Source organism: Budorcas taxicolor, chromosome 5, assembly GCF_023091745.1.
Source record: "Budorcas taxicolor isolate Tak-1 chromosome 5, Takin1.1, whole genome shotgun sequence".
NCBI lineage: Eukaryota > Metazoa > Chordata > Mammalia > Artiodactyla > Bovidae > Budorcas > Budorcas taxicolor.
In genome coordinates this window covers 380,840-407,003 of record NC_068914.1, presented here as the reverse complement: position 1 = coordinate 407,003, position 26,164 = coordinate 380,840, and the positions used below count along the sequence as shown (strand labels likewise).

The following is a 26,164-nucleotide window of genomic DNA, read 5'->3' as shown; positions in this document are numbered from 1 at the left end:
CAGAGGCCTCTCCATGGAGTGGGTACCCAATGGCTATTTGGACAACCGCTGACCCACTCAAGGCCATGGGGTCAGGTGACCCCCAGGCTACCTGAACAGGGCTTTCTGCTTCCCGCTGGGCCCATGAGCCCACATGTTCTTGGGGCCTCTCCGAATCACACCCCAAGGGGGCTCAGTCTCAAGGCTTGGGTGGCTGACCTCAGGCCATCACACCCAGGGGCAGAGATGCATCACAACCCACATGGGATTCTCCTGTGTCCCATAACAGCAGCCCCAGGCCGAGCAAACTTCAGTAAATGTGTAACTTGACTGTGCACCAGTTCACTGTCAGCAGCAACAGTGCATCGATCCCCCTGGATTCCTGGAAGGAGGCCCATCCTGAGAGTCGCCTGGCCTGGCATTTGTCCCTCTATTGGGAGGCTGATGAGGCCCCCACCCCCACGGCCTGGCCAAGTCATGTAAACACCCTCCCCCTGGCCTGAGCACAGGCTGGTCTGGGAACCGCTCCATCCCCACCCCTCAGACATAAATAGGGCCTCGGTGGCCCAGCCAGAGGAAGAGGCCACCCTGTCTTGAGGACAAGAGCGGAAGGTGAGTGGGGGCCCTCTCCACACACACCCCTCCCCAGCTCTCTTCACACAGCTGCCTTGTTTGCTGGTAGGAGAAATCTGGGCGCTCTGGTGGACAGGAATGGGGGAGAGCTGCTGGAAGCCTGTGGCTAAACTGCACCCAGGAACCAGGGGACAGCGCTGACCCGGGCTGCAGGTGGCATTACCAGACTCGGAGGGTGCCTCTCCCCGAGGCACAGGCTGGCCCTCCCCTGAGCGCATCATGGGTCTCACCAGAGGAACTGCTCCTTTGAGCAGCAGGCAGGCTGGCGGGGTCCTCCGCTCCCTCTGAGCAGGGCTGGGTCCTAGGGGCCTGGCGCAGAAGGAGTCCCCTGGGTCCTCCTCCAGCCCGAGGACGAGCAAGGCTTGTGCAGGCAGTGCAGCTGGGGAGAAGGGCAGGCTCAGTGAGCCTGGGGCTGCGCCCCCACAGGGCTCAGGGGAGCAGTGGTCTACTTTCCTGCCGCTCTTTGGAGGCAGTGCCGGCTCTGGTCCTGGGTTCGAGGCCCGGGTCTGAGCAGTCAGGCTCGTCACTCTGCCTCCTGAGCCTCGGTTTGCTTGTCTATTAAATGGAACCAGCGGCAGTACCTGGTCCCCCTTTCTCGGGAACTATGCTATAAATTAAGAGTGCTAACACCTGATAGTGCTTTCTAAACTTGAGAATAAACTAAAAAGATACAGTCTTGTTCAGAAGCAGTATAGATCAGTGCCTAAGTGTATGAAGTATGGAGTCAGGGGCTCTGGGCTCGACCACTAGATCTGTCTCTTACCAGCTGTGTGAACTTGAGCAAGTCTCCAAACCTGTGTCTCTTCATCTGCAGGACAGCATCCTTTAGCCACCACTTGTTGTATTTTTGGGAATGTGGGACACATCAGTAAGCAAAACAGAGCAAGAACCTCAGTCCTACAGGATTTGCATCCGTGTGGGAGGAGACGGCGATACACGCTGACCATAAGACACACATGAGTGACGCAGTGATCAGAGCTGCAGGGGACTAGCGCCACGGGCAGAGGAGGCCCTGGCGCCGCTCCAGGGCTCTTGCCTGGAGCATCCCAGGGACGGGGAGCCTGGTGGGCTGCCGTCTGTGGGGTCACACAGAGTCGGACACGACTGAGCAACTTCACTTTCACTTTTCACTTTCCTGCATTGGAGAAGGAAATGGCACCGACTCCAGGGCTCTTGCCTGGAGCATCCCAGGGACGGCGGAGCCTGGTGGGCTGCCGTCTGTGGGGTCACACAGAGTTGGACACGACTGAAGTGACTTAGCAGCAGCAGCGCCACAGGGTGAGGAGAGGTGGGCAGGGGGGGTGAGTTCAGAGTGCCAGGCGTGGAGGGCCAGTCGAAGGGTGGAATCGGTAGTGAGGAGGCCCAGACAAGAAGGTAGGCTGCTGTGAGGGTTCAGGCTTGGCCCCTGAAGTCACTGAAGCTGTGAGCAGCCTTGCACTTGTGTTTGCTACCATCCTCATCAGCCTTGAGCACAAGCCCTGAGATGTAGGAAGCCGTGCAGGAGAGGCTGGTCAAGGGGGAGGCCAGGTGTAGGCAGGTGGAAGAGAAAACCCAAGGCGCGGCTGTCAGGCTGGGAAGCTGTGCGCTAACTTGGCACCCAGGCCAGTGAGACAGACCACAACCGAGAGCAAACAACAGCCTCTGTTCTACCTGGTAAATCACCTGAAACGGGGCCTGTGCCTGAAGGAAGCTGGGAGGCGGCTGCAATCACCTGCACGGCCCCCGCCCAGGACCCTTAGGCCTGTTCCTGAAGGATTCTCCACACTCAGGCCCCGCCAGTTTCCCCTGGAGAGGTGTCATTGGGCAACTTAGGCCTGCCTGACAGGAAGGCCTATAAAGAGAGAAGTTTCTGTCCTTTTTTTCCGTGTTGTGTAACTCCTTGTGGGAACAGTGGGTGGAGTCAAACAGCTTGGAAGGAGAGTAGGTGGGAGTTGAGGTCAGAGGTCAGAGTTCCCTTGGCAATTTGACACTTAGAGCAGAGTGGGTACACAGCGCATGTCAGCCCTCACCCAGCGGCTGCAGGCGCCGCACCTGCCCAGGCACGCGTGGGTGTGCAGGAACCAGCTAGGCTTCGAGGCGACCTGGAGTTGGTGGTGATGGCCCATGGCTCCAAGGAGGCCCAGGCCAGCTCTGGGAGGGCAGGGGAGAGTGAGGGGGGTGGGAAGGCCGGGCAGCTACCTGGTAGCACAGCACTCGCCTTCCCTCAAAATGCAGGCGGCGCCACATAGAAGCCGCCAGAGCGCAGTGAACCCATAAAGGAGTATTCATTCCCTCAGTGAGACCCATCGCGGAAAAAGCCAGCAGAGCCGACCCGGGAGCCTTTCCTCCCAGGAGCTCAGCCCACGCCCGTTCTCTTGGCTAGAAGTGAGGCTGAGGCAGAGGTGCTGAGCACTGTCCCACCTCACCTGCCCCAGGTGAGGCAGGGAGAGCTTCTACACTGTGGAGGCACGTCTGCGCCTCCTGGGAGAACTGGGCACAGACCGGTGAAATCTGGCTGCTGATGAATGGGCCCGGGCACAGACGACGCGGAGCCCCTCGGGGATCTACTCTGCAGGGCGGGTGCGCGCTAGGGAGGGGGTTGAGACAGGCAGGGATGTCTGGGCTTCCCCAGGTTGAGTCTACGGTGCTTAATTCCAGCTGCAGGTTAGGACTACCGGGAGACTAAAAACCCTTTCTCAGACCCTTCCCAGGGTCACTTAATTAGCATCTCTGGAAGTGAGACTCAGATTGTGATAGTTTCTCAGGCTTTCTGGGTGAGTCCTGTGAGCACTGGGGTGGAGAATAACCTGTGAGGGTAATGTAGGTTGGAATCGGATCTCTGTTACATCCTGGCTGTAACATGAGCTTGGGGATGTTTCTCTGTATCCCAGAACTCCCCTTTCTGTGTCTGCAAAGAACTGGAACAATCTTAGCTCACGTGACACGTTAGATTGGATAATCTATGGGAAAGAGCCAAACAAATACGAGATCTCCATTCTAAATTACACAACTTGGCTGGGGAAATAAGGGAACATTTCCCACACAGCTGGATTATTTTCTTGTCAGGCTAATTTGTAACACAGGAGAAACCTCTGTGTGAGTTGGTCTTGTATTCCAAAATGGTTTACCACCTACCCTAGGGCTTGGAGCCCCACAAAGACCCTTGCTGCCTCACATTTTGTTCTTTGGGGAAAATTTATAGCCTTGAACAGGTGGGCATATGGGTGTTATAGGCTGCCACCGCAGAGCCACAGACTGGAGTCTTACACAGAAGAAATCTGTATTCTCTTGATTCTGGAGGCCGGGAGTTGACAGGGTTGGTTTCTTCTGAGGCTTCTTTCCTGGGCTTGCAGGTGGTCTCCTGGCCGTCTGCCCCTAATGTTTTCATGCGGTTCTCCCTGTGTCCTGATCTCTTATAGGGACACCGGTCAGACCGGATTAATGCCCACCCTAAAGGCCTCATTAAACCTAAATTACCTCTTTAAAGACTGTCTCCAAATACAGTCGCATTTTGAGGCACTAGGGGTCAGGACTTTGTTAGCAAAAATAATCAATAAATAATCTATAATAAGAATAGACAACTGTTCTATTTGAGCCAAACTGAGGCCTATCGCAGAAAGACACAGATTCAGGAAGCACCTGAGTTGTGTTCTACCAGACGAAACACAGAGGAGGCTTATAAAGGCAGGAACTGCAAAATTACATACGTTGTTTGTCAAGAGTTAGGACTGGAACTGGCAAGTAAGGGTATTTGTTAAGCAAGGATTGTTTGGGATTCAAAATGGTTGCATAGTTACAAGGGGAGACCTTGAGACCAGAAGGTTGCAGCTGGCAGCTACGGCTATGGTCTGTTATCGTTCAGAAAACTCAAGTTCTCAGTGATATATGAACATGTCTGAGACAACATCCACAATGGCCACCAGCTCCATTCTGGATAAACCAGAATGACTTCTCCATACTTCAGTATGTAAAAATTTCTTCCATCAACTTTGACATATGAATTTTTAAATTTTTGCATAACAACTATCATGATACTTTTTTCACTCAAAGTATTCCTTTAAAAATAAATTAAGATGCTTCCATATTATTCTTTTGTTAAACATGTAATTATTGACTGAAGCATCATACCACTAATTAACAAAGGTAAAAATGTATCAGCCGCTTACATATTCTTGACAAAAAATACCTGCAGTACTTTGTGAAAACATGTGTTTACATTAAAAATAACCCCATTTCGTATTTTTCTTTAAAATCCACAAATGTCTTAATATTCAGACATGCTTACCACTTTAAAATCTAAACAAAACAAAACCCAAACCCAGCCCTGAAATAAAGCCCCACAAAAGCACAGCTCAGCCCACGATAGCGTGCTTGCAGCTGGAGCGCCTCTGCAGATGTCTTTCAGAGAGCGTTGAGCCACTCCTTCTCCTTGAAATGCATGAGACAGGGATAGGTGTCTCATGTGCTGACTGGCTGCAGGGAATATTGCTGGAAGACACGTAATAATCCCCTTTAACTCTTCACAAAATATTTCAGGATAGCAGAAGCAAGTGCCCGGTCAGAGATGGCTCCCGCTGGCCTGAGCCTAGGAGCCGCCGTCCTTTGCCTCTTGGCCTGGGCTGGCCTGGCTGCTGGTGACCGGGTGTATATACACCCCTTCCACCTCCTCGTCCACAGCAAGAGCAACTGTGACCAGCTGGAGAAGCCCGATGTGGAGACACCTGCAGACCCGACTTTCACACCTGCACCCATTCAGACCAAGTCATCCCCAGTGGATGAAGAGGCCCTGTGGGAACAGCTGGTTCGAGCCACTGAGAAGCTAGAGGCTGAAGACCGGCTGCGGGCCTCCGAGGTGGGGCTGCTGCTCAACTTCATGGGCTTCCACGTGTACAAGACACTGAGCGATACATGGAGCGTGGCCAGTGGGCTTGTGTTCTCCCCAGTGGCCCTCTTCAGCACCCTGGCCTCTTTCTACACGGGGGCCTTAGACCCCACGGCCAGCAGACTGCAGGCATTCCTGGGTGTCCCTGGGGAGGGTCAGGGCTGCACCTCCCGGCTGGACGGCCGCAAGGTCCTGTCCTCCCTGCAGGCCATCCAGGGCCTTCTGGTCGCCCCGGGCGTGTCCGGCAGTCAGGCCAGGCTGCGCCTGTCCACAGTGGTTGGCCTGTTCACAGCCCCTGGCCTGCACCTGAAGCAGCCCTTTGTGCAGGGCCTCTCTTCCTTCGCCCCCATCACTCTCCCACGCTCACTAGACTTGTCCACGGACCCAAATCTCGCTGCTGAGAAGATCAACAGGTTCATGCAGGCAGCGACGGGGTGGAACATGGGCAGGCCCCTGGCAGCGGCCAGCCCAGACAGCACCCTGCTCTTCAACGCCTACGTCCACTTCCAAGGTAAGGCCGGCCCTCGGCGGGGCTCTGCCCCTGGCCAGCGCAGGAGGGTGGCAGTCTTCTTTCTGTGTGAACTCAGTGTCCAGCATCTCAGTTCCGCTGAGCAGGGCCACGCCTAGAGATGGGCACGGGGGCAGATGAGCAAGTACCAAGTGGCTGCCCCACGGGGCTCCTTGGACGAGCATCATCTGAGCATTGGCCTCCCCATCTGCCACGCTACTCTGTGCCCCTGCTGTGCTGAACCCTTTTACTTGTGTCATTGGACCCCCTAGAGATGCGGTGAGGAGGTATGACTGCCTTTGTTTATCAGTGACGAAGAAGACTCAGACAGACAAAGTGACCACTCCTGATGCCACACCCACAAGCACGGGCCTACTTTCTAAACACATAGCTCGTGGCCCAGCTCCACACACAGAAGGGCTGGGCTCATGTCTGTTGAGGTCAAGGGATCTTGTCCTTGAGAAGTTCACTGTCCCATGCAAAAATATCCAGTTTGTTTGCTGGGGTCATTTTCATATTGGGAGAAGGTTATTACCAAAATAATGCGTCACACACAAGATGTTCATTCATTCAGAAATGATGATTGGGGAAGTATTACTTGCAAGAGTCTGAGCTGATGTTTCAGAGGGGAGAACAGGGAGACAGCACAAGCCCCGACTCAGCTTGCTGACTGTGGTTAACCAGAAGGCTGGATCCCACAGGCCAATGCCTCAGCCCCAGAGCTGAAGGTAAGGTGCTTTGTGCAGGTGCCTGGGGCTCAGGGTGCTCGGGGAAGGCTGTCGCCTGGGAGAGGACAGAAGGCAGGCTGGGAAATGGTGCAAGACTGCAAAGGTCAGGGCGAGGAACCAGAACAGGGGCGATTTTGTTTGGCCTGAGCTCAGAGGAAGAGAATGGGATCAGTGTTAGGCAAGGCCAGAGAGATGGGTCAAGGCCAGATTTTGAGACTTTGAATGTGCTAATGGGAGGTTGGAGTTGTGGGTGGCTGGGAGCTGGGCGCCAGGCATTCTGCTCAGAGGTCCCTGGCCTGTGCTATGGGGACTGGAGGCAGGGAGAGTGGTTGGAAGGTTATGCAATTGCTCAGCAAACGGTTCCAGGAACAAGACTCTGAAGCTCTGTGAATGGATGAGTGGGCCAGGGAAGCTGTGTGTGAGGTCCCATCAATATATGCAAGTAGGACTGAGAGACAAGGACGTCGGCGGCCGGAAGGCAGAACTGTGGGGACGGAGGAAGGTTGACCAAAACACAGTTTTCTTACTCTGACAATAACCTGGAAGTCTGAAAAGCTGCCGAGAAGAGGCAGCAGGCTGCCCCCGGGAGCAGGAGGAAGGTGACAGCCCAGGATCGTACAGATCCCGGCACTGACAGGTCTTGAGAGCAGCGTCCAGTCGGGGACCACATAGCGGAGGGTGGCTGCACCCCATGTAGGACCGAGGGGGCCCCTGGGCTGAGCCAAGAGTCGCTAACAGGTGCCCAGCAGGAGAGCTCATTGAGAAAGGCCTGCTTCCCAAAAGGCAAAGTCAGAGAGAGCCTCTGCGCCAGAAATGGGCCACACCTGTTGTCCTAACCTGGCGAGATGTTCTTAACCTCTGGATGAGGACAGGATGCTGTCCGATGAGATGAGCAGAGTAGGCAGAAGCCACCCTCGTCTCAGACTCCCACATCTTTTTGGAGGTAGTGTCCTTTTTTCCCCCATAAACTAACAAGCCTCCTCTCAGTCCCGTGGGCCAGCTTCCTGCGTGCAACCCCCCTGCAAGCTGAACTTGCCTGAAGACACAGGGATCCCAGGCTAGAGGACAAGGCAGGGCTGGGGACCCTGCCACTCCTGTCTCACAACACCTGGGCGCCCTCCCCAGCTCCCTACTCCCGCTCCTCCGAGGACTCACAGCTCTGACTCATTTAGTCACCTCTGTTCAGACCTCCAAGTGCCAGGCATCCGGGGCCACTCCATGATGGGCTCATCCTCAACTTCACGTTGTTCTCCCAGGAACAACCACAAAACTGGGCCTTTCAAGGGGCTAGGAAGGCTGCAGAGGGAGGGGTGTGCTGGTGTGCCCAGCTGCTGCTACGGAGACAGCCCAAGCATCAGTGCTTTCAACAGTCTGCTCAATAGCAGCCGAGTCAGCTGGCAGCTCAGCTCCTCAAGCCCAAGGCCACAGCCTACTGGCAGGGGTGCTAGCAGAGGGCTTGCCCGTCCCCTCTGGGCCCAGCACAAAGGTTCACACAGCTCACATCCACAGGTCATCCTGGGTCTCTAGCAGCAAGCGGTACCGAGAAATGCGAAGGAATTCTGCACAACGGCACAATGGCGGATACGTCATTGTGTGTCTGTCTAAACCTGTGAAATGTCCAAGAGTGACCTCTGATGTGAACCATGGACTCTGGGTGGTGATGATGTTCGCCAGTGTTAACAAACGTACCATCTAATGGGGCTGGTGGTGGGGGAGGCTGTGTGTTGCTGGGGAGTAGGGGGTATATGGGAAATATCTGCACTTTCCTCCTAATTTTGCTGTGAATCTAAAGCTTCTCTAAAAAATAGTGGTTTTGTTTTCTAAAGTGAGCAGGCAGAGCCCAGGCTTGGGGCCAGGACAGCTCTGGGCCTGAGTTTACCTGGTCTGTGAATAGCGGGGTAGGATTTTCCTCTGTGGGCCTCAGGTTGGGGTCTGGCGTGTTCCACGTTTTCAACACTGGCCGCCGGTGGATTTTGCAGGAGGAAGGCTTTGCTGGGTGCCCTGGGGCTGGTGAAGCTGTGGGGCCAGGAAGGAGGCTTTGGTGGTGCTGGAGGCTTTAGAGGCATCCCTGCCCCTCTGCTCCACCGGAGCCCCATGCTCTCCCTTACTCTCCCCTTCCTGTCTCCTGCTGGGTCCCCAGGAAAGATGAAGGGGTTCTCCCTGCTGCCAGGGCTCACGGAGTTCTGGGTGGACAACACCACCTCAGTGTCAGTGCCCATGCTCTCCGGCACTGGCACCTTCCACTACTGGAGCGACAACCAGAACCACCTCTCCATGACCCGCGTGCCCCTGAGTGCCAACGGCTACCTGCTGCTCATCCAGCCGCACCACACCCTCGACCTGCGAAAGGTGGAGGCCCTCATCTTCCAGCACAACTTCCTGACCCGAATGAAGAATCTCTCTCCTCGGTATGGCTCCAGGAAACTGCTTGGACCCTCCTGGGCTGCCCCCCAACCCCGGAGAACGGGGATCTGCGTGGGCTATTCTGCCCAGGGAGTCGGGGGGCATGGGTGGGCAAGGGCATGGTGTCGGCTGAGTCTTGGGGGCCCAGCAGGCAAGGGGTGGGGGTGGGTGGGAAAGGTGAGTAGAGGCCTGGGCACCCCCACACAAGCACCCTCTCCAGGCACAGACTCAGCTCTTCTCATCTCTCTCTGGGCACAGAAGAGGTAGGGGAGGAGGAATCCCCTTCCCCGTGTGCTGACACTTAGCTGCAGGGTTGGGAGGCCCACATCCAACAGGCCCTCTGCTCTGAGACAGGCACTAAGGGGCACAGGGGGCCTCCTGTGGTCAACACTTTCTAAGTCATTTTAAAAAACTGTGAAAGACACGTAACATAAAATCGATCACCTGAGCAATTGTTAAGTGTTTATCAACATGACATCAATACCTTCACGTTTTGGTGCTACACCCTCCATCTTCAGAAACGTTTACTCTTCCCAAACGGGAACTCTGTGCCCAGTGAACACTGACTCCTATTTCCCCTCCCCCAGCCCGACAACCGCCCTTCTGCTCCCTGTCTCCGTGTGCCGACTCCTCTGTGTGCCTCCAGCAAGTGGCACGCCATGTAGTGTTTGGCCTCTCGTGTTGGGTTGTTTCTCTTAGCACTGCGTCCTCAAGGCTCATCCATATTGCATCATGTGTCAGCGTTCCCTTCCTTTTAAGGCTCGACAGTACTCCATTCTGTGCATCGCCACCTTCCGTGTGTCCATCTGTCCCCTGCGGGGACACTTGGGTCCCGTCTAGCTCTTGGCTCCTGTGAATAGACTGCTACAGACACGGCGTGCTGACGGCCATGTACAGTCACTGGAGACATCGATGGGCTCTCAGGGGCGCCCAAGGAGGCAGGGCTTCTGTGTGGGGGCGAACTGGCCTAAGTGACACGCCCACACAGAGGCTGACCTTGCGCCTGCCCCTCCCCTTTCCCTCCCGCGGGGAGCTCACCACTGCACCGGAAGGTAATGAGACATGGCACTATTTTAGAGGACACCATTTGAGAATTATCCACTGAGGACACTTTCAATGCAGCCAACCGAGAGAAGGAACAGAAGACAGAACTGACAACTGTTCACACCAGTCCCTCAGAGAGCCCACCACTGAATTCAGCGCCTCCCTTTCACAGTGTTTCAAAGAACATGGAAGCTTGCCAGTGTACTTATTGCTGAGCGTTTTCCTGAGACACCCTAGCCGAGTGAGCGTGGAGACACTTCCTCGTTCGGGAGCACACGCTTCCGGGTCTTCTGTGAGCCCAGCGTGCCCAGGGCCTCACGCTGTGAGACACCCTTGGTAACCATGTGTCGTCTCCACAGGGCCATCCACCTGACCGTGCCCCAGCTGACACTGAAAGCATCCTATGACCTGCAGGACCTGCTTGCCCAGGCCAAGCTGCCTACCCTGCTGGGCGCCGAGGCAAACCTGGGCAAAATCAGCGATGCCAACCTCAGAGTTGGGAAGGTACTGGGCGGGTGGCATCCATGCCTGCCGTAGGCTGTGTGCTCGTGGGGTGGGAGGCACCCGCGAGAGGGACGCAGCGGAGGCTTCGGTGAGGGGTGGGGTGCGGGGTTGGGTAGAGGCAGCTGGGATGGGGAGGAGTGAGCAGGTGGCCAGGAGGCTGCTGGCCCGGGGTGGGGAAGTGGCCAGCGCTCTCTGGGTCTTCCCAAGGACAGCTGCAGAGCAGGGGACCCCTCCCCTGCATGTGTTCATGGCTCTGCGCAGCCAGGCCTCGCCTTGGGTCCTCTCCAGATCCCACAGCAGGGTCAGGACTAGGGCCTGGAGAGCAGAGCCTTTAGGCTGGCCGCCGGCCCTGGCACTCAGCTCCTGGCTTCAGGGAAGCACACAGCAGTGGACGGACTGTCCCAGGAGCACAGGGGTGATGCAACCCCATAGCTGAGAAGTGCCTTAATGCGGGGAGGGTGAGACGTGGGGGTGGCTCACAGTCCTGGCCTCGGAGCTCTCTGTGGTGTTAGCAGAGAGGGGGAGTAAGCCCTGGCATGCCAGGGGCCAGGGGCCAGACTCCACCTGCCCGGGACAGCAGGGCAGAGTGGAGACGGGTGGGTTTGAGGGACACTTTGGAGAGGAGCCGCCGTGTCCCGTGAGTTGGGTCGAGTGAGGGTGGGCAGGCTGGAGAATGGGCCCCCCTGGGGCCCAGGCCTTCAGGAGTGACGCCTAGGCTCACTGCTTTGCAGGTGCTGAACAGTGTTCTTTTCGAACTGAAAGCAGATGGAGAGCAGGCCCCAGGGTCTGTCCCACAGCCGGCCGGGCCAGAGGCCTTGGAGGTGACCTTGAACAGCCCGTTCCTGTTGGCTGTCCTGGAGAGAAGCTCGGCCGCCCTGCACTTCCTGGGCCGCGTGTCCCGCCCGCTGAGCGCTGAGTGAGGTCGCCACCCGTGTCGGTGCACACCCCTGCTCGCTTCCACGCGTCCACCTGGAGCTGAGAGCGGCCGCTCCTCAGGAAACGCACACTGTGTACAGTGAGCAGCCTTCGGGTGGTGGTGGTGGACGCCGGGCCTCGAGCCCACGTTTTGCACGGGCCATCGCTTCTGATAGAGTTGGATCACGTCAGCTTGACTGTGAAACCAAAAATGGTTTCCTCTTTCACTGAGAATAAAATTGGGCATTAAAATTAAAACACCCCTTTCTCATTGCCGCAGGCTTACCTTTGGCTTATTGACGGTGACGATGACCTGCAAGTGGTCCCCCAATGCCTTCCTTTCTCTGGGTTTCTGTTTTCCCTTCCCCTGATACTTGCGGTTTCTGAAAAACACATTATGAAAAAAACACAAGTGTCTGAATGTATGTTAATCTGTAATCCCTGGCTGATAGTCCCTGTGTTACTAATAAATGTCTTGCAACAATAAACAAAAAAGGAAAATTCTTTCACTTGGCAGCAGCAGGACAAATATGTGTGGGGCAGCAGCAGGCTGCAGTGCAGCACCGGAAGGGCTTTCCAGGGCCTGGGGCCCTGTTTGCATGGGGCTTTCATGAAGGCACAGGCTGTCCTCAGCCTTGTCTGGAGAAGTTCTTGGCGGTGGTGAGCAGCTGCACAGAACTCGCTTGGCAAAACTGGGCAGGGGACAGCTGTCACTCGTCCTCCTGGACCCCCCGGAGCGCTGTTCACCCGGTGCCTGGAATCGGAAGACGGAGAAAGAGATCTTCACCCATGGACATGGGCGCATGTCCCCCTCAGCGGGGTCCCCACCTTCTAAATCCTGGGAAGGAGGTGGGCCCGTGCTGTTTCCCCCTAACTGTGAAATGGACAGAAAGCACATTCTCTCCCTCGCGTCCATGAATACTCGGAGGACCAAGTGGGCGTGCAGTGTAGCCACTATCACAGGGGTCAAGGAGCAGGGTGGGGGACAGGGGAGCTGGGAGGCTGCAGGGTGGAAACGGGTGGTGTCTGCGGTCTGCTTGTAGGAGCTGCCCAGTCTGCCCTGGCTGGGCCATGGCAGCTATTCCAAGGGTCTGGCTCGCCCAGAGGGAGCTGTGAGGATGGAGGCCGGGTCTGCGCCTGGCCCAAGGCCAGCACAGGCCAGCATCTCAGGCTCTCCACCCACACACCCAAGTGCCCCTTCTGCCGCTGAAACCCCTCTGCCTAGTTTCGGCATCAGGGGAGACGGCTGTCCTTCCCAGCTCTGTGGGCCTCAGAGGCGTCTAGCCTGCTGCGCCAGGCACACGAGGCAGCATGGGATCGCTTAGGAGCAGGGGTTCCAGAGACAGCGGCTGGCGGGAGTCCAGATACTAACCCAGAGCCACTTATTTCAGCTCTCTGGGCCTCCCCACCCTTATTTGTAACATGGGAAACGCTTGGGTGAATAAATGAATAATAATCAACTTAGTCCAGACAGAGTTCATGACCTCCACCCTGTCTAGAAGCCCTGTTCCACAGAACTACAGCAGGGATTGGGGCGCCTACCTGTGGGCAGCTGCAGCAAGCTGAATAATGGCACCCAGAGCCAGCCAAGTCCCAGGCCCTAGCATCCATGAGCATGAGCTTAGATGGCAAAGGGGGCTCTGCAGACGTGATTAGAGGTCTTGAGATGAGGTAACCCGGGATTGCTGGTGAGCTCTCAGCGCGGTCAGAGCCATCACTGTCAGAGGGAGGAACAGAGAGACTGGAAGAGGAGAAAGCATACGTGGCTCGGGGCCACAGTGCAAGTTGGGAGCACAGCCCCAAGAAGCTTGAAAGGCAAGGACAGGACCCTCCCATAGAGCCTCATGGGAGCACTGCCCTGGGAGCCTGTGAGAGGCAGGCCCTCAGGCCCCACTCAGACCTCCTGGGTCACGATGCACACCTTTACGGGAGGCCCAGGGGTCACACCAGAGTTTAGGGGGCACTGGTCTAAGTGATGCTCAAAGGCTCCCCTCCAAATACAGGCTCCTAAAGGGAACGTGGCCACAGCCGGTCAGGGCTCACCTCTCCTCCAAACACAGGCCCCCAGAAGGGAACGTGGCCACAGCCGGTCAGGGCTTGCCTCTTGGATTTAGGGTCTCAAAGGGGCACATGTTCAAATCAGGAGCAGAACCTTTTCAGTGTCTTCTGTAATTCCTAAGACAACTTCAAACAAAAAATGGTCATTTTCAAAATATGTGATTACTGGATTCAGAGCTGCCTGTCAAAAAATAGCCTCCCAGGAAATGCCTTTCTTCATTTGACATATACTTGTGAGGGGCCCACTGAAAGCCCAGCTTTGTGCTGGGTGAGGGGACCCAGCCGGGCGAGTTGTCCTGAGTCGTAACTGGGGTCTGAAGTTGTCTGCACAGGCCGGGGACAGCACTGCCACGGCACCGGGAGGAAGAGGAAGGTTGGTGTTTCTGACTTTATTTCAGGAAGCAGCTGGCAGCAGACTGATGCGCTCGCTGTCCTTGCGGAGCTTTTATACTGACAGCGCGAAAGTTGGGCCAGGACACTCAATAGCAGCATGGTCTATTCAGCACACAAATACTAACTGTAGAGGTTCCTCCTCAGCATTTCCGCAGCGAGTCCTGCATCTCCCTGGGGCTGCAGCTGCTTACCCAGTAGATACAGTCGCCATCCAGCAGCCAGTCACCTCCGATCTGCTATTCCTGGTGGGCGCGAGCCCTGGCCTGGGGCCAGCCGGGCGCAGCCAGCTCAAGGCCCCATGAAGAACGCCATCAGATCCCAAACCTCTTACTCATTTCACGCCCTAATTTCTGCCCCCTCTCCTGCAGACTGGGAAGAGCAGTGCTGGCGACGAGTGGCGGTACACCTGAGTGCTGTCCGCCACGCTCAGAAACGGTCAAGAGAGGTAGAGAGGCTGGAGACAGTGCTGGAGCCCAGCTCTGCCCAAGGCCGGACGGCACAGCTGCCGGGGCAGCCGCGCTGCTGCAGAGAGCTCGGCGGGGCCTCAGCGAACAGGTGTGCCTCGGAGATGAGGCGGCGCAGGCTGTGCCACGCACCCTGTTATGCTGCTACAGGCTCACCCTGGAGCATGAGGCTGTGGGCGCCGCAGGCCTTTTCCCTTAGCTTCTTCAGATCCTACGTGTGTGTGCCAGGCACCCCAGCGCTGAACACGGAGTCCCAGGGTGAGCAGCATCCCACTCAGCCTGCAGGTGCCAGCTCAGCAGCGCTCCACTGTACACCCAGCTCTCTTCCCTGTCCTGCCCCTGCTGCCCACGTGTCCGGCACCACAGCCTAGCCTGGCGAGCTGGCTCCTTGGACGAGGGCTCAGGCCCTCAGGGTGGGTCCCTCCTGCCGTCTCACTCAGTGTTGCTCCTCTCACCAGCTTCCTAAAACTCAGACACACATCTGTCCCAGGGCAGGGCCCTCCCTGCTAAGATGAGGGTGCCTGTTCTCCAACAGAGAGCAGAGATGCCAGAGCACGCCCGGCTGGAGGCTGGCAGCCTGGATGGCCGTGCCCCGCCTGCGGTGCTCACTGCTCTCGGGGCCCTGCTCCGCTCCCTCCCGCTTCTCCAGCTCCGTCTTGTCACTCCCGCCAGCTCCCAGGACTGCTGGCTTCCTTCCGTCACTGATTCCTTCTCTCCCCCTACAGGTAACCCAGAGGAGGTGCACCTGCCCTCCTGTCAGTGTGGGGCTGAAGGGGCAGAGCCAAAGCCACGCCAAGTGCTCTGCACTCGAGTGTGAATATGGGGGCGAACAAAGCGACCACATGCTTCCAGTGCCGCCTCCCAACATGCCCAGCTCGCCCGCTTCTCCCACACGCAGGGGCAGGTTGCTAGGAAGGGGTCCTGCTGACTTCAGCAGGAAGGTGTGCTGGGCTGCAGGAGGGCTGAAGGGCACCCCATGATGGACAGGACCCTGCAGGTGCGAAGGAGACGGGACGTGGCATCTGACTGCGGAATTCACACATAAGAGGTGCGCATGCTTTGGCAGACTCTTTTATTTAGGACACTGACCCACCTGCTGCTTCTTGCTGTTGACAGAGGTCTAGGCGATGAGCACAGTTCTGAACACCTAGCGGGAGAATGGAAAGCCACCAGTATAGCTCCGCCTAGAAAGGCAGTGAGTCATCACAGAGAAGGGTGTTGGTATAGGGTAGGCACCCCTCTGCAGCCAGTCACTTCTAACTGCAGGACCAGAAAGACGACTTTCTATATTCATACACACATGTATTTACTTCAATCATATTTTAGAAATCATCTCTTCCACGCTAAGATTTACAATAAGAATAAAATAATTTGCTCTGTAAACTATAGTAGAAAGGGTCAAACATCATTGCAGGACCAGAAAGATGACTTTCTATATTCATACCTACATGTATTTACTTCAATCATATTTTAGAAATCATCTCACGCTAAGATTTACAATAAGAATAAAATAATTTGCTCTGTAAACTATAGTAGAAAGGGTCAAACATCTTAAAATGATCTTCCATACAACGGAATAGGCTTCTGCATTCTTTTTGGGTGAAAGAAGACCCAAGGGCGCTGAGGGAAGCTGCCCTGGTGCACTTTCGGGGCCCAGCGGGTGTGTGCCCCCGCCGCAGCCTGAGAGAGAACAGAGCTGCTTTCTTCCCTGCAGGCATGAGGTCCAACTTTCTATTCCCCTGGGCTCTTCCAAGATGCTTAAGGCTGCTCCGCCGTTGCCTGGTCCTTGGCAGCAGCAACGAGCTCTGCAAGAGCTGGAAAGCTTCTTATGTCCTTTGTTTGCAGGCCCATCTTTTCTATCTGTAAAGGCCACAGGAATGAATCAAGTTAGCTGAATGTGGAAGAGACCCTTACAAAGCAGAAAACAAGATATCCACCCTTACCTCACCCTCCACTAAACCAGAAAAAGGCAGTTTCCTGAAGACTGGTACAATAATTTTTTACTTTCAAATAAATGAAGTTAAAAAGTGTACTTATAACATTTATTTCTGAAGGTCATTCTAAGAAGTCAGTGTCAATTTATCTCCATTCACTAAATCATACTCTCACCAGGATAAGAGCCTCTCTTATAGGCTGAAAGGAAATTCACACTAAGAAAAGGAACTTTTTAAGTGCAGAATTCTCAAAAGACACTCGTCTGCGGTCTTAAGCGCTTAGCATATCATTAACAACTTTTTCTTAGAAACAGCTCTGGCACAGCAGGCATACGGCAACAGAGCTGCAGCACGGCGCCCGTCACCCTTTATTCCACGCTGCCACCAAGCACACGTGCGCCCACGCACAGCAGAGTCTGGAAAACTCCAGACCGACTATGTCGCCTCTGCTGGCATGCTGTGGCTTGTCTGGGGGCTGGGAGGAACCCACCTCCCTGTTCTTTTGCTTATTTGCTCTTCATTTGTCTATGACCAACTTTTCTGCCTATAAAAAGACTTTTAAGTTTCTCTGTGAAATAGAGTAAGTAAACAGAAGAAGGTAATAGACTTTCTGCCAGGATGTCCCTGTAAATCCACCTGAAAAGGGAAAAATCTGGATTTTCAGTGGTGACACTGAGCCGTAAGAAAGATGGACTAGAAAACCAAGCGTCTTGTGATGGGAACATTATGACGCCACTTCTTCCCAGCAAAAAGGTCTTCCTGTCGGCCCGGTGGTCAAGGATCTGCCTGCCAATGCGAGGGACGTGGGTTCAGTCTCTGATCCAGGAGGACCCCACATGCCTCAGAGCAACTGAGCCCGCAAGCCATGACCACCGAAGCACCATGGGCCTCAGAACCTGTGCTCTGCACCAGGAGGAGCCGCTGTCTTAGAAGTGTGTGCTACAGCCAGGAGCAGCTCCGCTTGCCACAACGAGGGAAAGCCCGTGAGCAGCAGCACAGACCCAGTGCAGCCAAAAATGAATGAATAGACCATTTTTAAACAGGTCTTTCTTGAGGATTTATTGCTACAGAAAACCTAAGCAGTTGAGAAAGCCAGTTTCTGAACATTCAAAAGTTTGACACTCAGTAAGGATGGAAGGCCCTGCGTAGGATCCACACTTGCCCACAGGTGATGGTACCTACATGAATGTGCACCCATCCACTGTGTGAGACCAAAATTTATGTTTTATAGAAAACCTAAAAACCGCAGGCAGGGAGGCAAAGAAACCGTGCTGAGATGATTTCTCAAGCACCACTCGGGGAAATCAGTGGCCTGATGCTTCCCTAGTTATTCTAAAGCCAAACTGACAAATACCTCAAAGGAGCCTCAGCACCCAGCACCAAGGCCATATCAGGCGCGTTTCCGGCACTGGACCGAAAGGACACCACCTCTGCCTACGGGCTCACGTCCCAGCAGCTCTGGGAACAGGAGCACCAGCGAGCCAACAGAAGGCCAGTTCACTGGGCTCACGGAGTCTGCTTTCCCTTCTCATATCGCTGGGTGCACAGGCTCCTCCTTAAGTGTCTGGGGCCCTGGTCCTCTCTTCTAGCACCGGAATGGACTTTTGGTCTCTCCCAGTCGCCGCCTGGTGCCTGCTGGGCCCCTGGAATGCAGCCAGGCCCCTGGAAGGGCAGCGGCGCGCGAGTCACCTGCTCTCCTAAACACCCAACGTCCAAGGCCAGCTGCAGTCGGATCTTGTCATCATCGCTCATGCCACCGCCACTGAGCCCAGCCGGGCTGGCGGGAGTGGCTCTCCTGGCTTGCTTGAGCCTCTTCAGGCTTTCCTCCATCTTCCTCACAGAGTTCAGGACGTCCGACACGGTCTCATAGTACCTTGAACACAAGACAGAGTGGTCAGAGAGAGGTGGCACCAAACACACCCATGAGCTTGGAGGACCAGAAGAGGGATTTGTCTAGTTAAAAATTCAACTCCAATAAGAGATCAGCCACGGCAAGTACTGTTTAAGACTGAAAGGAAAACACGGTTTTGACTCTCTAGCATTGTATTCCCTCAGAATTTAACAACTATGTATATGAATTTTGTCTAAAATGTCTGTCCTGAACACTAAGAGAAATCACAGGCCAAAGTCTTTCCTATATCAAGGCTGAACAGCAGCTCAATTCACAAATGTAATTAGCAAATTCATTTACAATCAGTTCTAGGAACAGCTTATCTTTTTTAAAGAGTAAAAAGCATTTCAAAAATTTTAAAGAAAACTAATTGCCTTCAAAATGATTTCCAAATTATAAATGAGATATATTTCAAAAGTTTAGTTACAAGCTGGTTACCTGGCATTTAGAATCCATTTGCCCACAGAAACTGCATTGTAACTCGTTGCTGTGGTCTAAAGTAACTCACAAATGCTGCTTAATTCATAAGCAGTAGAAAGAAACAAAGTATTATTGCAAAATTAATAATTAAAATTGAACAACAAAATCAAATAATATATTTTGATGTAACTCAATGCTGGATTTGGGGAAAATAGTTGGCTGAACTAGAACTGAAGAGACATTCAACCAGACAGAAGACCTGCTCTGGCCTCATCAGCTTGAAGATTTGACAGCAGTCCTGTAAGAGTTATAACTGCGCTTCACAATGAACACGTTTGCTCCCTTGATCACCCTGGTTGTCCCAGGGCAAGTCTGCTGACCATCGGCAGGACTGGGGCCACGATGGACCGGCAGAGTTGAGGAGAAAGGACCTGAAAGGAGAAAGTGTGCCTAGATTTGCAGAGCACTCCTACATGAAGTGACATCAAGGGCAGCCAAAGGCAGCGCACTCAGGGGGACTGTGGCGTATGCCTGGGTCCCGCAAGGTGTGAGAGCTGTGGGAGGCGGGGCTGGCGGGGCTGCAGGCCAGGCAGAGCCTTGGCTGGGGTCGAGTGAGCACAGATGGGAAGCGGCTGGGTGCCCACATCCAGCCTTGTCCAGTGATGAGGCCACAGACAGCAACTTGTGATGGCCCCAGTGATCTCTGACTTAGAACTTTTCTAAGAAAGTCCAGAATAGTCTACTTGTAAGTTACTTACTTATGCATGCTCTCAGAGAGGGCGGCTTCTAACCATTGCTGAATTGTGGCTTGCTTGAGCTTGTCCTTGTGCCCGCTCTGAAGCTGGTACAATGGCTTCAGAGCGCTGTCCACGTAAGAGGAGGCTGTCACGGGCACCTCCTGGGACAATGTTGGTAGAGGTTAAAGATGAACAGAAAAAGAGAAAGTAAGTTACTCAAAAACCTCATGTTCCAAAGGACATTACTCAGGTACCAGTTTTGAGACACATACAAGTGCTGTCTACAGAAAGACCCTGGGGACCAAGAGGGAGCCACAGAGGGCGGTGTCCAGAGAGGCTGGACTCAGGCGCCCTGACCTTGTGTCCACACGGATCGCCTGGACTCAGGCGCCCTGACCTTGTGTCCACACGGATCGCCTGGCCACTTCAGTAATTCCAGGTCTGATTTTGTGTGTGTGTGTTCTGGGCAGGAGGTGAGTGGGGCCGAGTTTTGAGACCATGCATTTATAACAAGCTAAGACTTTTCTTAATTTTGGTTTCTTCATCTGTAAATAAGGGCACTGGCCCTCACTTCACAGGACGGATGGCAGTATAACGTGTTTAGTACAGTGCCTGACCCAGAGGCAAGCACTTGGTAAATATAATAACACCCTGCTGATGAAAAAGGGAAAGCTGGTAGATTCCTAAAGAAGAAGTGATAAACTTGGAAAACTAACATAAGTCTGTCTCTCCCACTTCAGAACAGAACATCAGGAGATTAGATACTCTTGCTGATGTTCCCAGGAGTGGGAAGTCTGGATACGCCCTAGGTTTTACAAGGAAAAGGAGAATAGCCACAGAGATGAGCTCGTCTCGTCTCAGGACTCAGCCCAGCCACTCCCTGCATCCAGAGTGGGGGCTGCGTGGGAGACGCAACACCAGCAGCAGCCAGGCCCCACACCGGCGTGCGTGTGCAAACGGCAGGGATGCTCCAGAATGGCGCAGCGCTGAGGATGCTTTCACAGCTCCTGAGTATGAGTTTAGTTGCAAATTAAAGTCCAACTTTACAACCAGGAGAAGAGAGAATTAGAAGGAGAATAAGAACTAGCAAGAATGAGATGAGTGTAAACAGCTGAAAATGAGAGTTCTAGAGAAAGACTGAAACACTCTGAAAACAAATCCCCAATTCCTATTCCACAAAGTGAAGACAAAGGAGAATCTGACTTTGGATACCAGTATAAGCTCAATTTTTCGCTTTATAAATACCTTTAATATCTTTTAATGTAACTTTTTTATACCATATCCAGTAAAAGACAGAAGCAGGTACTTCCAATGGCAATATAAAGGAAATAAGGTAAATTCAGATCTTCTCAAACATAGAATATGGAGCCCAAAAGAAGTACAGGACTTAAAATATTTTATTAAAACGCTTTCTTTGAAAATACTATTTTTCCTTAAGGCCCAAAGTCCATACTGCCTAAGTCCAGCTACCTGAATTATGTTTGTGCCCAGGCCCTGGCCATCTACTGAGGAGCCTCCTTCTCACAATTGAATGAGATGGAGTCTCCCCTGGAGAACCTATTTCTATTCTCACTTAACCATTTCTTCCCTCCTGGCCTTCCTGATACATATTTCCCCACCTCAAAATGCTTTTCAATGAGTGCACTGACCTTATTGGTTCTTCGGTACAGCCTGGGAACCTCCAGGGCACTTTTCAGATGACTAAAGCAAGACTCACTTAAGTCCTGGGTGATTTTCTCACTCAAGGCGGGTACACAGGCAGACAAAGACAGCTGGGAGTCCTCCAGGGCTGCTGCGGAGATGGGAAGACGCGTTTCATCGCTCTATTCAGGCTCAGGCCTAAAGAGAGCATACAGCAAGCCAAATCAAATCAAGTTATTAGAAATCAAATACCTCACTCAGAGAAGTTACAAACCACAGAGCAGAATACGGAAACAACCAAGAATTTCGACCAGAAAGAACTGTTAATTAAATATATCTCAGTCTCTAAAATTCTATTTTAAGTTATTTCTTATTCAAAGATTTGCTGAATCTAAAGATTCATTTTTACCTGAGATGGAAGAAAAATTCTTAAAGCCCATCACTTCAAGTTTTGGCTTGATTGTTTCTAAGAGTTCTGGAAGCTGAAATAAATATGTACTTTATATATTCAGTTACTTTTTATTAATCAAAGGAAGAGGCAATTCTATATGCACCTACAACTCTAGAATGTTATTAATTAATGATAAAACTAAACTCAGAACTTTCAATAACTTTCATCAGAAGAAAACAAAATTCTTAATTAATGCTTTCACTAGACAATAATTCAACCACAAAGAAAATTAAATTTTCACAGCTATTAACACTATTCTGTAGCTCCCCTCAATACCAAAAAAACCTTATGATAAAGACCATGTTTTTGCTCAACACATACAGTATTTGTCTAAGCACCACAAAACACTTAAGCCTGAAAAAAGCAGAATTATGTATCACAGCACTTAAACACATTCTGTTCTTAAACCAAGTCCTGTTAATGGTAAAAGCAAGAACATGAAACCTATGTGGACGAAACAGGAAGACGTTGTAATAGTTCAGCACTTTCAAAGTATAAGTACTGGGTAAGCAGACTGGAAATAATTAGAATCCAACCCATTAAAGACCATGGCGCCACAGAGCAAGCTGAGCTAACGAGGGCCTGGCTTGCTCCTGGCCTGTGGCGTCACTGCTCAGGGGAAGCCAGGGCTCCAGGCAGGCACGCTGTAGACAGGCTGCTACCCAAGGAGGAGAGCACGCCAGTGGGGGGTGGAGGCAACACCAGAAGGGAGGTAAATGGATGCTCCCTCTCGGGGGCCCTGGGCCCACAAGTCTAAACCCCATGAGGCCAGACAGTGAGAACACGGAACCCCACATTTAGAATCCTCTGTGACAGAGGCTCGCCCACCTGCTCCTGAAGCCTGTCCAGGTCTGTGACCACATAGACAAGTTGAGTGCTGGAAATGGAGACGATGGGCTTTGTTTCAGACGGGCCACTTGCTTGGTCTTCGCAATTTCCTTGGGTGATAGAAAGCTCTTTGCTGCCAGTTACCAAAGGCTTTTTAATATCCTTAGCACTTTCATTAGAGATGGGCCTGAGTAAAAGCTGAAAAAAGATTTCAGTGATAAAATGTTTCCACCTGCGAGATACATGAGCATGTAACTCAACACAAAATGCCAGCTGTCCACAAAGTATTTAGTGAAAGTTGACTCAGGCAAGGACACCACATCCTGTCTCTCCAGGTAGGTGTGAAACCAGGAGCAGGGCACACCTGGACCCTACGTGCATTTCCCCTCCTTGACTGAAGTAACAGTCAGAAGCAGAGCAAGAGGTCCCAAACTAAAGGAAAATTAAGACCTGGAACCTCATAGGTTTTAAAAAGTAAACAATTTACTGTATTTACTTGATAAATTATTATCATAAGGGTAAAAAACAAGTCTCAACCTCAGTTATGCTTCCAATGATGCAGACGACATACGTGTTCTCTGCATATGAACACGTATGTCATCTGCATTGCTGCAAGGGAAAAAACCTGAGGAGAGCACTCGCATCGAGGAAAGGACGGAGTATTCTAGGTGTAAGAATGATCGCTGGCTGGCAGCTTGCTGGGGATGCTGAGGCAAGCCCAGGCCTCACAGAATCGTATCGAGTCCACGGTGTCCCAGGAACTGCACGATCTTCGTGAACAGGTTCACAGGGCAGGGTGCTCTACTGAGAACCCTCTGAGCAGAGGGAGGCAGAGGAGGAAGAGGAGAGGAACTTGGATGGAGCACCATTATCTGCTGGGCACCTTCGTTATCACTTTGCTGGGCAAGAAATCTCTTTACTCCTCACAACAAGCACCTGTAGAAGCTGTTTTCCTATTTTACAGATGAAGAATCTGAGATTCAGCCAATTTCCCTAAGACCACGAAATTAAAGAGCAGCAGCGCCAAGGTCTGACTTTGACTTGAAGCTGCGCTTTTTCCACTGAAATGCTTCCTCCAGCTGACAGAGGGCCTCCGTGTCCGCGGATGATGGCTTCTCCGTGTCATCTTTCCTAAACTGCTCACGCTCTCTTAGACCCATCACCTTGCACTGGCTGGGGTGTGTGTCTGTCACTGAGCTGTCTGTGCAGCAGGCATCTCTGAGACCTGGAGCAGACCAGCTGGGGCCAGGCGCTCAGCACTGGACCACACGAATGCGCCTGTGGCTTTATGCACAGAAACTAATCAATCATCACAGGCATGTGAATACCTAACACATCCAAGCTGAAAAGGGTTTCTGAAACAAAGGGAAGATTAATCAATTCTACGACCTTCTAATCTCAGCCATTTGGTATTTTTAAATTTCCAAATATTAAGGAAAAAATATGCATATTTTTATCATCTTCATTAAAACAATCATCTCTGTTTTATGGTGCCTCTCTACTGGAGGCACCATACAAAGATTCTGGTTTTCCTAAGGGAAAATAAGGCCAATGCGGTGCTTTTCAAAAAGACAAAGCAATGAATATGTGACAACTGACGCCCCTAAAGGTCACGTAAACAAGAGTGAAAAGGAAATCCAGTGAAAAGGATAGAAACTTCGGAAGTTGGACTATAGCCCTTGCATCAACCTCTCATGACCACATGGGCTTTAAAAATCTTGGCACGTTTAGCTTAACCTATCTGTAACTCATTTCAGTCTTGATTAGGGATAAGCACCAGCCAGCCCTCACCTCCTTGACAAATATGGAGTACCGCGCCAGAATCTGCAGCGTCAGTCTCCACAGACGATGCGCCAGCAGCGGCAAGAACATCTCGTCAGACCAGCACCTCTGAAGGCTGCTCCACGTCCTATGAGAAGCCAAAAGGCGATACGAGCTCCCAGCTAGAGGTAAAAACGCACAGTTAAGGAGCCGCAGCAGAAGGGCTAACAGCTAAAATCTTCAATGGACACGCCAAGAGTGGAGCCGATGACATTCTGAGGAATCCTATGAGGTCAGCAAAGCTCTAGGGAGGCGGCGTGCACAGCCAAGAGGCCATAACGTGGACACATCCCTGCCTCTCTCCCGAAACGCTGTCTTCCAATTTTATATGACTTCTTCTCCCAGGCGTTTGACACATATTAAACATGCATAACAATCAGAAATAATCAGCTAACAGGTACTTTATGATAAATCAGCACATGCGAATTGGAGTGGCCATCACTTGCAAGGGTTTAATCTTTGGTCTTGAATTTGTCCTGTCTTCTCTTCCACTCCTGAATATGCTATTTAAACACAGGAAGTCAGTTACACATGGCTACTTTTGCAAAGACAGCTGAACATAAACTTTTGACTCTAAAAGAGCGCAGTTTAGATGGAACTTGGCTCCACAAAAGGGAGCACAGTGGAGTGGAGCTTGGTGGCTCCAGGAACAGACACCTAGGTGAGCAGTCACCAGGGACGCCTAAGGCATGACTAGACGCAGACATGTCTGCAAAGTGCAGGCTGAGCCCAGTCACCTGCCCACTGTCCCAGGGCTGGGCCAAGGGCTCTGGAGGCCTGAGGCAACAGTCCGGGCTGAGTCGTCCTCTACAGGGAAGGGTCATTCTGATCCTTTACCTCAGCTTGAGAGGGGAGCGGAGGGTGGCCACGTGGCTACAAAAAAGGCTGTCACTTAAGCATAGCAGGGGTTATATCCCCTTGACACATTATATTCAGAAACGGAAATGTGGCCTCCTTCCCGTGTTCTTAAGCACCCTTTACATCGTCTCTATACAGCCGGAAGCTCTATAAACCTTTTTTTTAAAAAGAAGTTAAACCCTATCTTCAGGGCCTAACTCTCTTCCCTGGTGGCTCTGATGGTAAATAACCTGCACGCAAGGCACCAGACCTGGGTTTGATCCCTGGTCAGGAATGCCTGCCCACTCCAGCAATCCTGCGTGGGGAATTTCATGGACAGAGGAGCCTGGCAGGCTGCAACCCGTGGGGTGGCAAAGAGTCGGACACGACTGAGCGAGCAACACTGCTGGAAGACAGCAAAAGGTCAAGGGGCTCCCAGGGCGCTCAGGCCGCCAAGAAGACTCGGCGAATGGAGTTAACCCTCCTAATGCTGGCCTTCGTCACTGTGAGGATGTTACCTGGTGCCTCTTCCAGGACATCTGTAAGTGCTGCTTCTAAGGATCCCGCTATTTCTCTAAATCTGAGAGAAAAACAAGAGTGTAAACAGCTGTCTCTTCTGCTCCAGGTGCCTGTCCCCCAGCCTCCCCCGCCCTAGGCAACAGGACCCTTCTCTTGCTCGCTCGTGGGGCTAGGGCCTCAGAGACGTCCCAGCAGCCCTGATGCCTGGCCTCCAGGCTTTTTTTCTTATCTGAGCAGGAAATAAACTTACCCGAATTACTTGACCGGGAAACCAGCTCTGGTAAGTCCCACCACCTATAATCAGGTAATCACTTCAGGACCCTAAGACTGGTTTTTCCAGTCCTCTTATCTCCACACCATGAGAAGAAAGCAAATGTCCCTCAAACTAAGAACTGGAGAAGCTCTATTCTGTATCTTTGTTTGCAGCTTGAGACATGTCACTGAAAGGAGGCAGTTAGCTAGAACAAGTCTCTGCCTGGCGCTCACCAAGCGCCTGCTGCCCGTCTCTCGTGCTGCCACTGGGAACTGCGTGCCCACCCTGAGGCGCAGGGTCTGCTCCTCGACGCGCTTCCTGTTTTCTCTGCTGAGCCACTTG

General features: G+C 52.7%; 2 protein-coding genes across 2 annotated transcripts in view; one reads left to right on the top strand and one right to left on the bottom strand.

Annotated features, from left to right (window-relative positions):
* The first annotated feature begins 560 nt into the window (after positions 1–560).
* Positions 561–12,048, top strand: AGT (angiotensinogen). The gene is made up of 5 exons (XM_052640691.1): positions 561–591; positions 5,128–5,984; positions 8,850–9,117; positions 10,516–10,660; positions 11,392–12,048. The coding sequence occupies exons 2-5, from the start codon at positions 5,156–5,158 to the stop codon at positions 11,578–11,580; spliced, it is 1,431 nt and encodes a 476-aa protein (XP_052496651.1). The 5' UTR covers positions 561–591; positions 5,128–5,155; the 3' UTR covers positions 11,581–12,048.
* Positions 12,049–15,545: 3,497 nt separating this feature from the next.
* Positions 15,546–26,164, bottom strand: part of COG2 (component of oligomeric golgi complex 2) — a 43,916-nt gene continuing 33,297 nt past the window's right edge. The window contains exons 11-18 of the mRNA XM_052639798.1: positions 25,569–25,630; positions 24,184–24,335; positions 22,393–22,590; positions 21,523–21,595; positions 21,122–21,264; positions 19,494–19,633; positions 18,114–18,297; positions 15,546–16,350 (exon numbers count right to left, since the gene is read on the bottom strand). Coding sequence (XP_052495758.1) covers positions 16,249–16,350; positions 18,114–18,297; positions 19,494–19,633; positions 21,122–21,264; positions 21,523–21,595; positions 22,393–22,590; positions 24,184–24,335; positions 25,569–25,630 — 1,054 coding nt within the window. The 3' untranslated portion in view covers positions 15,546–16,248. The remainder of the gene's footprint in view (positions 16,351–18,113; positions 18,298–19,493; positions 19,634–21,121; positions 21,265–21,522; positions 21,596–22,392; positions 22,591–24,183; positions 24,336–25,568; positions 25,631–26,164) is intronic.